The sequence below is a fragment of the Fringilla coelebs genome, assembly GCF_963513975.1.
Source record: "Fringilla coelebs genome assembly, chromosome: 7".
NCBI lineage: Eukaryota > Metazoa > Chordata > Aves > Passeriformes > Fringillidae > Fringilla > Fringilla coelebs.
In genome coordinates this window covers 27856381-27868500 of record NC_140035.1, presented here as the reverse complement: position 1 = coordinate 27868500, position 12120 = coordinate 27856381, and the positions used below count along the sequence as shown (strand labels likewise).

Below are 12120 nucleotides of genomic sequence, written 5' to 3'. Positions count from 1 at the left end.
TTCAACATAGGCAGTGAATGCCACTTGGATTGCAGTTTCCTCCCTGCTGAATAGCTGTTTTGTCTTGGCTGATTGAGGGCTGGCACAGACACCAGTGTGCTGTGTCTTGGCTCAGAAGGTCCCCTGGCGCTCTGTCCCGGCACCCGTGCCGCTGCGTGCAGCAGAGCCTGCTGTGGCCAGCAGCATCAGGGCCCAGGTGCACAGCACTGTCACAAGTGCTTGGGTTGGACCTTGGTGCTTAGCAGGATGTGAAGTGGCAGCAAAGCCAAACAAGAACATCCCCGGTGCTCTCTTCTGTGGTGGGAGCGATTGGGGGTTGATTAAAGCTCAATTCTGAGCTTCAGGCACTGTCTAGAAACAAAACTGAGTTGCATTAAACAATGAGTTTTCCATAATAAATAGCTGGAATCAGCTGTAGCTATCTCCTTGGTAAAGACACAGAAACAGTTCATTTTTTTTTCTCTTGAACACAGGAGAAAAACATGTAGCACTTTGTTGACCCCTCTCTTCTGGATGGAGTCTAAAGCAAATGAAATGTTGACAGCTGGAAAAGTTTACAAAATGACATAAGCTTTAAATCACTCTCAAAGGAATTGTCTCAGCATATTTTTAAGAATGGGAAACTCTTCCCAGCCTTTCCTTTGCTTCAAGCCTTGAAAGTAACTCATTTGAACTGCTGACTCCACCTTCTGTCTAGGTCAGGCACTATATATGAACTATATAAATGAAAATTCTCTGAATTTGACTCAGAAACAGTATTACTGTGCCTTCCAAGCAAAAGTTCAGTAAAAGATCATGTTATGGGGAATGCTGTGTAAAGACACATTTTTGGATTTAACTCTATGCTGTCATATTTAATTAATGAGAAAAACATAGCCAAGCATTGTCTGATAATTGGATTTTTTTCCAGCAAGTTGTGGGAGGAACATTTGCAAGGTATGGGTTGTTATAATATCTTACTTGATTTTGTGCATCTTGGTCATTTCTTGTACAACTCAAGAAGCTAAATGATGGGTACATGTCACCTGTATATCCTCTGACCTGATAAATAAATAAGTCTTGGCGTGTCAGTTTTGTTTGACCTGTATATCTGGTATTGATTTTCTTACATGTGACCTATGGAGGGGAAAGAGTGTGTGTGTGTTTCTTTATGTGATAATGTAAGGCTGAAAACAAAGTGAGTTTTTCCTGCTTGCTTTTCCCATGGGAGATACAAGGTCTGTCAAACTTTTTCTTGCTGGAGGATGATTATGATGGGAGAACAAAATGATTACAGCATCAAAAGTGATTGGAATCTAAGCAGTTGGGAAGAAAAATAGCATTTTATGCTGATGATTTAATATGCTGGGGACCAGAACTTGTCCCTGTTAGGGCTGGATTTGCCATGCAAAGTAGCTGAAGAGCTGGCAGTTGGGATGCCTGAGCCTGGGAGAAAACTGGAGCTGGCAGTGGGCTTTGGAAAGGAGAATGGGGCTGGCAGGGAATTCCTGTGTGAGATGGAATCCCGTGGTCCGTGGAGGGCCTGGGAATGGTGAACAGCAGGACAGCACTGCCTCCCATCAGAGGGGAGAAGAAGAAAGGACTGCCAAGGCGATGGCAGATGGGGGGGACTGAGCGGTGAGTGGCCACATGTGCTGAATTGTTTGTGTCCCTTGCCCAGAACGCCATGGTGTCGGTGAAGGAGCTGTGCGGGCTGCCGCCCATCGCCAGCCTCAAGCAGTGCATCCTGACCCTGTCCTCGCGCCTCGTCAGCAGTGACAACGCTCCCTCCGTGGCCCTCTGCATGAAGGACACCTTTCCTTACCTGGAGCCTCTGGGGACCGTGCCCGATGTGCAGAAAAAGGTCCTGGCAGCGTATGACCTGGTAAGCGCTTCAGCACCGCTCCCTCTGCCTTTCCCCACTGTTCACTGTTGTGAATAAGGCTTTGCTCGCTGGCTTTCACATGCCCAAATGTTCCAGTTCAACAAACAAGGCTCTTCAAATGACTCGGGCTCTGCACGTTGGCCTTCAATCACCACAATGCCACACTGGGCTTTTTGTTATTGTTTCCTTTTTTAAACACGGTTGTGGCTAGCACAGGTTGGCATTTGAAGAGGACTTTGTTTACAAAACTAGTGGCAATTCAGCCTGTACTGGCACTGGTAGTCCTTGTCCTTGGGAAGCAGCAAGATTTGTGTGCCGCCCTTCGCTGGCCTCCCCGCAGGAGAGCACAAGGCCAGTAGATAGGGAGCTGCAGCACGGGAGTTCCCAGGCAAAGCTGAGCCCTCCCTTTCCCTTCGCTTTGCAGCAGCACTGCCCCTGTCGATGAAGTCAGTGTTGCTCTTGGGGAGGGCATGGCAGTGTTGGAAGGGAAGGTTAAAATGCCCATTTTCTTGCGTGGGGAAGGAGAGGTCAGTATGGTACAGGAATGCTTACACAAATGTAGAGACACGAGCTGGAATCATTCCAGATGAGTGCTGCTGCTCGTTGTATGACATATGTCACTGCTGTGGGTGACTGAGCAACAGCTGTGCGTGACTTCCAGCAGCAGAAGTTGCTGTCACACTGTGCCTCTTGGGCCGTGGGGGTGCCCCGCTCCTTCCTGGCCTTTCTGGCAGTCTGCAGCAACTGATAGCAAGAGGTAGAGTTCTGCCAGGCCTGACTGAAATAGTGCACTGTGGCAGCCAGGCTGAATCACGACTCATGTTCAGAGGACAGCAGTTTTTTCTGCAGCTTGTGTTCGTAAGGAATAAAATGGTGAATAATGGTGGGAGTATCAAATTGCTCCCAGATACCCTGATGTGTTGCAGGGTGGTCTCAGCTTTGACCAGCTATTCAATGTGCCAAATGCCCACCTCCTTCCCATCTCTTTTTTTGCCTTTATAACACACTTTTCAAGGGAAAATCTGCTTGTAGGGTGGGAGAAGACACTGATGTTGATTAAAACAGAAATACTAAAAGTACTCTTAAATAACCTCTGGGTTCCTTCCAGAATAGTTTCTAGTACTTGGAAGTGATTAAGTTGTGGTAATAAAATGCCAGCTGTAACAATACCAGAACAAGGATTTGCAAATCCAGTTCACTGCCTTATTTTAGATGGAATCTTTCTGGGGTAGGTTTGCTACGTGGTCTCATGTCTTTGTGACAGAGCAAATACCACATAAATAAGAGATTTTTCTGTCTTTGGAGGCCTGCTTAATGGAGTTTTACTAAAATGAACGTGTCATCTCTTATCTTTGTAATTATATACTGAAAAGTACACATGGGACTTTTCAAGGCCTCCTTGTACTTTGGAAACAGTTTTTCAATTTAAATAGGTGAAAGGCCTCTTTTGGCTGTAGACAGAAACACTTGTATAACTCTTTTAAATAATGGTTGTTCTCACATTTGTCTCCGATGGGGAAAGATGTAACTTGAATGTCAAGACAGCATGCAAACAGTTCAAAATCAGAGAGAGAGGAAGGGAGTTATGCCTTGCCTATGCAAGGATTGATTTGAGATATAATTCTCTTAAGGAGAATATGATACTTTTTTTTTACCCACTTTGGCTGTGACTGCCTCTTTTTTAAAACTATTCACTTCTGAAAAAGAAAGCTGGATTTAATAAGTGGTTTTGCTACATTTTGGATGTTTGCCTTTTGAGAAAATGCCAGCAGCAGAATATTGAAATCTGTTTATCCTTTTCTGTGTTTGAATAAATGAACTGTCTCTATCAATCTTGATATTTGAAATCACAGTCTGGGAAGGGGTTTGCATTTGCAATGTTGACAAGGGGCTCCTCCATGCTCTATAATGGCTTCATATAATCTAGTGTGTATTTCTTTTTAATATTTTTTTGTGCAAATGAGAACACAAGGAGATGTTGGTGGAAAGCAATATGAAATATTTTTGCTTATTTATTGATTTTAATTCAAGATATGCTACAGTTCAGCCTTTTATATTGTTGATAAATATGGCTTCAAGGAACTGGATCCACAAGTGCTTGCTGCATGTCTCTTTACTTCAAAGCGCTTTTTGAATTAAAAGGCCTAAGAGCATTTTTAAAGGCATAAAATAAAATCTGTTTATATTGGCCTGTCTCTTGTATGAACAGGCTATACTTCTTAATTCCTTTTACAGTCAAATGGAAAAAAGTTTGACCCTAAATCTCATAGTGTGACTGCAGGTCTGCCCCACTCACTGGGCCCCACAGCACTGGAAGCTTGAGTGCTGGGCAAATGCTTCCTCACCACCTCTGAAAACACTACATGTGCCACATTCTTTGAAAAGTCTGCTTTGAAAATAATTTCTGATAAAAACAGCCCTAATGTGTTATAATTTTCCCCCCTTACAGAAAATTGCCAACTGAATATACTTTTTTATTTTACCACGGAAAGTATAGACTCTGCCTGTGTGCTTAATGGGGCATGAACAGGGCTGAGGGTCCAGGGAAATGGAGGTGCAAGTGCTCAGAAACCTGCCACAACGATCTGGAAAACAATTAACTGTCTGTTCCCTCCTGCTCGGCCTTTGTCAGCTGTGAGATAGACAAAGACCCATTTGTGCAGTTTGTTTGTTTTTTCCTGGGCAATTAATTTTACCATTGTGCTCTGCATTAAATATTTCCTTTTGAGAGAGACCTTATTAGAATAAAATTTAATGTGCTTTGTTTAAGGAACTGGAACAGTTTTTCAGGACTGTGTTTCCCTCATTTTATGGAGGCATTGCAGTGGCTTAGTGGAGCTGTACTGTTGGCCATGTCTCATGTAGGAAGGGGCTTTGTTGATAATACTGGGTTGTATAGGGGTTTCTGCAGAGGAGAGGAGGGAACAGGATTTGCCAACATCAAGAAAATAAGGTGTTGACAATACACAGCCGTTTTGAAAAGTGTGTCAATGATCAGAAATACAGTGTAGAATGGCTAATTTCAATTTACAGCTTTAGTTGATTCCGTACATAGAGCGTGCTGAATGGATTCTGGTCATGCTGTCATTGTTTCCCACACACACATCCTGGGATAGTGTACTCTGCCACTTTTAGAGTTGTTCTTCAGAGCTTTCCTTTCCTATGAGGCAGGGCTCTCACTCTGCCTCTCTACCTGTGTGCTCCCCGTGGTGGTTGTTCAGGTGGGCAGCATGTGCAGTGTGCCTCACAACCTGTCAAGTTAATGCTGCTGTTCTTTGATCACACCTAAAAAGGAGTTACCCCGTGTGAAGAGAAGGGATGGGGCCCAGCTGGACCTGACAGATGGTTGAATTATTCATTGCAAACAGTTATCCTGTGAAGTTAGGATTTTTTTTGGTTGAGAATTGTTTGAGACAGATTGTGGTTACTGTGTCTGCACGATATATTCATGTGCTGATGCAAGCATGCATGAACTCAGGGACACTTGTGCACTTTGCATTTCAGTTATTGGCTAAGCATTATTTTCCTCCAAGATCAAATGATTGAATAATTTGAAAATCAAAAGCAATAAACTAGTGATAATAAATGTTCTTGGTTTTACCCAGTCTCCTAGGTCATGTGCATATAGATTTTTTTTTCTAAGAAAAATGAGACATCCAAGTTATCTTCATGTGTTTTCAAATCGTAAATAACAAGTGTAAAAAAGATTGACCAATGAAGCTCTTTGTTATATATAAACTCATGTTGACATTCATGTTTTTCTCTGTATTCAAGGCTTATCTTGCTATGTTCAAGCAGACAGTTATGGAAGGACAGGGTGGCTGCAGGTTCTGCTAAGAGATGCAGGGTAGTTAAGAACATCTTGGCCAGCATGGAGATGGATTGGGGATTTTTGAGAGGACAAGAAGCGTCTGTGAGGTTGCTGGGAAATAAGAAGAGGTATTTTAATGGCAGTGGTTTTGTTGTCATGGGTATAGGTCCATGCATGCTAGCAGAGGTCTGCTGAAGTGTGTGTGAGGTGAACTGCTCTTTGTCTGCTACTCTTTCATATTCAGTCTTTTTGGGTTTGCCTTGGTGTAGGCATGACTACATTCCCAAGAAGTCCTTTTTCCCAGTTATTATGTAAATGCAAAATGACTAAATAGATTTTTGTGAGCTTTTTCACTGAAATTCATTCCTCAGCTGGGATATAGTCATCCCCAGAGGAGCATTTTTCACAATTCTCTAAGCCGCTGAAGACAAGGGATATTGCAGAGCAGAGCATCCACTGCCAAAGAAGTGTCATAATTCACTGACGTCAAATACAGTCCAGCACATGGACATTGTCTTGAATTTGTATTTGTTTTAAAGAATTTTCCATCCAAAATTGGACATAGACTGGGGAAGTTACTTTCTTTTTTCACTTCTTATTAAGGAAAGTCCTGTTTCTTTCTGGGCTTCTTACAATTCTCTCACCTACTGCTCTCAAAGTTTCTTGCTCTGATTGCCCATGTCCATTAGTCACTTATTAAACAGAACCAGAAAAGAGTCAAATCAGAACTTCCCTTAGAGAAGGAAGTTCCAGTTGGGTACTTCAGTTAGGCTGCTTTAGCATAAGCATATTGAAAACTGATGTCTCTCTTTTCCTCCACTGCTCCTGCTGTTCTGTGGAGGACTGGTCTTCATGAACAGATCACATCCTGCAACAATGATTCCATATTTTCCCAGAAATATTTCTGAAAACGTGAAGTTGGAATTTAAGGTGAATTTTATGCAGTTTCTTCTCTAGTTTGTGTCAATAGGGTATTTCAGATGTTTCCAGCTCATGTAATCATCTTTGATAGCTGTTTCTCACGCTGGGCTGCTGCAGGAAAAGACTCAGATACCAAAATCTGTCTTGAACTATACTGGGACAGAGACAAGGTGAGGGACAGAATGGTGGCCAGCAGCATTCTTTCCCATGTCCTGGCACTGCATGCCCATCTCTCTTTTCTTGCAAAACTTGATGACACGAAGTTGATGGCTTGGTTGTTTCTTGTCTCAGACGTGTACAAGAAATACTCAGTGCTAAAAGGAATTCTCTTCAAATTTTCATGAGCTCATTTTTCTCTTCAGCTGCTTTTTGAATTGATTATGGTTTTGCAACCTCTTTTATTTTTGAATTGATTATGAGTTTGGTTTGTTTTTGAGGGTTTTTTGTGGTTTTTTTTTTTTTTTTTTTTTTTGTAACCATGCCAAACTCTTCATTGTCAGTGAAAGGCACAGAAAATTGGGAAAATGGCCATGAGGGGACACCTAAGAGAAAGCTTCCTTTTAGTCATATGTTCAGTCAATTTCTGTTTTAAATGTTGGAATATTTAGGAGAGGTTTCTTAACTGTCCATTTTTTCTCATTTATCTTTCCAGCAGGAGCAGTACTTTAATTTGCCACCAGGAGCTTTTCCTCTCTTTTTTGTCTTCTTTTGGTGAGACTGCTGTGTTAATTTCCTCTCTCCTTTTCAATTTATAGAATAATTCACAATGAAAAGAAGAAATTGGTCTCTAGCACAAGAGTTCATTAAAGTAAAAAGAATGTTCTTTTGTTCAGTTTGTACTGATCCTGTGATTAAACTGCCCTTAGTACAGGCAATAAATAACCCTGTTAATTTCATGTGAGTAATATGATGCCCTCAGTATTAATTTATTTTAAATTTCATTTGAAATTTATTTAGTTTAACAGAAGTGACAAAGTAAAGCATTGTTCTTTGTGTGAAGCACTGGGATATAAAATTTGATATTCCATGCTATCCTTAGACAGTGAAGTGAGACAGGTCAGACCCTGTTTCACTTCCTGGGTCTCATATGGGATAAGGAGAAAACTCCTGGATTTGTGGCAGCTCCTGCTTCCTATGCTTTTTTTGAGAATCCACCATGATTGTTACAGAGAGCTTAAGGTGGATTGAGATGAATCAAGTTCATACTTCTTCTCTATACCAGAATCAGGTTTTGTGTGCTTTCATTCTTTTTTCTTGTCCAATTTTCCCCTCAACCCTCCAGTTATGTTAAACACATTGATCAGTAAAGTTTTTCACTACCTTTCTGACATGAAAAATTTAAGTTATCCCAAGAAATCCTGCCAGCTTCAGCAGCTGATAAAAATTTCCTGCCTCTGAGTGGACCCAGATTCCAACGTCCATCCTCTAAAGGTTGCTTTCAGTAAATGTCACTTGGATGGTGGTCCCTTGAAGCTGAGCATTCAGGAGTTAACACACTCTGATGGAACACAGGAGTCCTGAGGGAGTGGGGCATCTCTTGCCCTGTGAGAGTCACTCATGGAAGCGAGCTGCCATTTGGGAGCTGACATTAAACAGCATCCTGATGGGCTCCAGCCAGATGGCTGGGACTGCACAGCTGCCTGGAGGGCTGCTCAGTGCAGATCTGAGCAGAGGAGAGATGCATGGAAATTCATGCTGCAAGCATCAGAAAGCTCACTCTTCACTTTTGAGATAGGCTGGTGGGTTTCGATACATTACTGGCAAAAGTGGGCTTGAAAAGCTCAGGCTGTCCTGTGGTTTATGGGGTTACCTTCCCAGCAGAAAATCTCAGGGCCTTCCATGTTGTGTTTTTAGGGCTTCTGGTTCTTGTCACTTCTAGAAGAAGTAGGTGACGTCCTTGAGCAGAGTTTCAGATGTGATGGCAGCTGAAAAAGCAGGGATTGATTCAAACTGGGAAATCATGGACTCATTTCGAAACTAATGGCAAAAAGTATATGTAGATGCCATGACCCTATGCTGTAAATTTGTTCTTGGATAGCAGTTACTTGGCTGTTACATTCTTGACTGTTTGAATCAGTCTGTTCTTCCAAGTGAACACCCAAGTGTGTCCTTGCCCTATCCTGTTGCCATTTTTTACAGCAGCATTAGGAAGCAGGATCTCGTGCCTCCTGAAACTGCACATGCAGCTCTTGTTGGTGGCAGAGTCTGGTCTGTCATGGAGGCATATAGGGTCCTGCACACTGTGTTATCAGAGGTGGTAAAGATGCCATAGGCCAGCCAAAATCTTATCTCATAACTGGCTTGGGGCCCATTATTTCTACCTAGTGCATTATTTCCTAAAGAATGTGTGAGGGAGGATGCCAGGTGATGAACTGAGGTTGCCCTTTAACCCTAGTTACTGAGCTGAGGAACTCTGAAACCACTTCAGGATTTGTCATGGGACAAAACCTGCTTATTTTTGTCAAGATTACTGCAGATAGGAAGATGGGAACAGGTTAAATTCTGCTACATGATCTGGTTTTAATTGTTTGTTCTTGCAGAGCTGAAAGTAGGGAGACTTTGATGTTAGCATCAAAGGAGTGGAGGATTGCTCTACCTCCTCTGCAGTAAGGGAAAATTGACATCCTAGTGCTACTTTGCTCTTAAAAAATGAATATAATACCTTCATGTCTGAGAATCCTTAAACAGGCATGCCAGAAACTCCTGGGAGTAAGCCCAGTAGTTGCATGATTCTCGAGCCTGCTTATTTTGTGCGTGGTGGGATAATTTTCTGTGGCTATATATATATGTGTGTGTGTATAAGAACCTCGCAAGTCACATTCTGCTTGAGGGATCTGAGCACAGGAGAGTCTGCCACATGGGATGTCCTGTGCCAGCTTGGCTGCAGCTGACCTCACGGGGCAAACCTTGCTGCGGGCTAGGAAGCGCAGGCACAGACCCAGTGGGGACCCAAGCCCAGGGTGTTGGCTACAAGGGGTGCAGGAGCCATGGAGATGCTGGGATCTCCTGGCTGGACTGGGCAGTGCCTCACAGAGATGCTGGGATCTCCTGGCTGGACTGGGCACTGCCTCACGGGCCCCAGCTCTGTGTGTGCAAGAGGTGCATGTTTGGCCTCTGGCTGCCTCTCCAGTGACTTGCAGGATTTTTGGGACTCATACTGTGTTCACGGCTCAGACCAGCCTTTGGGATTTGTAGCTGTCAGCTGAATGGCTCCTTAAGCACAAAAGGATAATGTGCTGTGGTACAGAAAAGCCAGAGAGTGGGTAGAAATTGTCATTTCTTTCTAGATGGCAAGGGAAAATATCAAAGAGCAAAAAAAAAAAAATCAGTGTGAGGCATGAACAAGTAAGTAATAAGAATGAAAGGCAAAGGACACTATCGTAAGTAATTTAAATCTCAGGCATATCCACTGGGCATGTTCTGTTAAAAAACAATTTTGCACTCTCTAGGTATATCAGGCTTTTTTCACTCTGCCTGTGAAGCTGATAATGGATTTTGTTCTCCATGTGTTGTTTTTTATATCAAAGGAAAGGCATAGGTATTTTTGTTAAATGCAGCCTTAGTACATTTAATTAGAAATAAAGATGAGAAGCAAAATTTGGATCTAAATTCCTCCAGAATTTGGAACTTTGAGTGTGACAAGTGGAAGTGTCTCTCGTTCCTCATGTCTAATTAAAACAGTAAGATGTGCTAATTTGCAAGTGTTAATTTATTACTGTTATGCTGTCTTCCACTAAAACCATCAAACTACTACTTGGGTTTTCATATTTAGTGTATTTGAAAGCAGGGAGGCTTTTAGCTGTTGCAGCATTTTGGCAAAGCTTTCAGGTGGTGATTTTTCTAATTTCAGGGTGTAACATTAGGCAATCACTCTTGAGTTTGCTTCATTTCTAATTGGCACTGCTCTCGTGCTGTTTGGGTTTGATTGAGGTTTGTGGTGGACATCCCAGGACAGTGAGGTTATTCTCAGGCACAGTTTGTTAAACAGCATGCTCTTGCCTTCCGTAACAGATGTATGTACCACCTTTTGCAATTTCACAAAACAGTACAATGGAACAATATTCATGTTTGCCTGAGTTTCTGTGAGGTTTTGGAGGCTTGTTACCATCAAAGAAGAATAGTATTTGCATGTAGGGAGGCTCAGGAAACTTGTCAGGTAATGGACTCTTCATTTGTTTGCTGTTAATGGGCTACTTTAGGAAGCTGTCTAAGTAGGGAGGTGTCTTGAAACTTGTGAGTAAGCTTGTTGAAACTGCTGCTTTTGGTTTGTTCGGTTTTAGGTGGATTTTTTTGTTTTGTTTGGATTTTTTGTTTTTTCTTTTCTGTTAAACTTCAACAGAAATATTGAGGATAGAATAGGATTTGGATCTCAGTTTCTCAGAGGAGAAACTCAAGAACTACTATAGGTGTCTGAACTGTTGCATAGAATAAAATCCAGCACAGGCTTAAACACCTCTGGAAATCAGCGCTATTCGTGACTTGGTAACATTTTTAATAACCACCTATGTTGAGGACTATACTTACTTCCCCTTTTAAGAAAACACCAGTTAGAAAGTGCTTAGTTGAACACAGAATGAAGTTTTTCTGCTAAATCTCTTTTCTTTTGAAATCACAGTTTCCTTCACATTGTTTGCAGTGGTGTCTCACGGATGTAAAACAGCTGTCCATTAACTTCTGGAGCAAAACATTTTCAGAGCAACTTAGCTTGATAAAGATCTGGGAGGCCCCCATAGGAAGGAAAGATCCAATATTTATCATATTGCTCTCAGAGCAAATCTCCTCTCCAGTTTCAGCCTTTGTACTTTCTGTGTGTTAGATGTTGCAGGAAACCCTAGTAATGCTGATTTTTTTTCTTTTTTTTTTTTTTTGACAGATGATTCAAGAGAGCAGGGTTCTTATTGAGACGGCAGACACCACTCATGACAAGATTGTTCAGTGCCAGAAAGCAGGTAATCCATTTATAGTGAGCAGTTCTGGGTGGAAGATGGGAAATAATGTGCCATAATTTACTTACAGTTTGTGACTAATACAGCATTTTTCACCTGGATGTCAAGTGAGCATTTTGGTCTTTCTCTGGCATGCTCTACCCTCCTGAAGGCTCATCTTCCAATAGCAATGCAGGTGTTGGATCAGACAAAAATACTCAGCTTTCACCTTACAAGCTATTTCTCCATCTGCTCTACAGCTCTGAACTGTCTGACAGCATTTAAATTAGTCAAATGAACCAAAAAGGCACTAAAAAGACAGGGGTGAGAAGGCATGGTGCCTTTACTGAGTGCATCTTCTAGCTCAGTTTTCCCTTTGAACACAGAGCAGGCAAGAGGTTTCTATACTCACAGGACCACAACAATTATAAATACTATTGTTTCTGATAGGCATTTTTGAATTTGGCAAGTGATGCAGGCTACAGCCATTACCTTCTATTAAATGTAAATAATGAATGAAACTGCTGTCTTGTAGTTAATACTTTATTTCATCTTTTTAATTAAGAGAAACTGGAAGCTGTTTCAACAGTAGCATTTAA

The 12120-nt window shown here is 42.0% G+C and overlaps 1 protein-coding gene across 1 annotated transcript in view; it reads left to right on the top strand.

Moving 5' to 3' along the window:
* Nucleotides 1-12120, top strand: part of PLCL1 (phospholipase C like 1 (inactive)) — a gene marked incomplete at its 5' end in the record, with an annotated part of 176270 nt that overhangs the window by 138581 nt on the left and 25569 nt on the right. Inside the window, 2 exons of the mRNA XM_084209725.1 lie at nt 1661-1864; nt 11470-11545. Of these exons, the coding sequence (XP_084065851.1) occupies nt 1661-1864; nt 11470-11545 (280 nt within the window). The remainder of the gene's footprint in view (nt 1-1660; nt 1865-11469; nt 11546-12120) is intronic.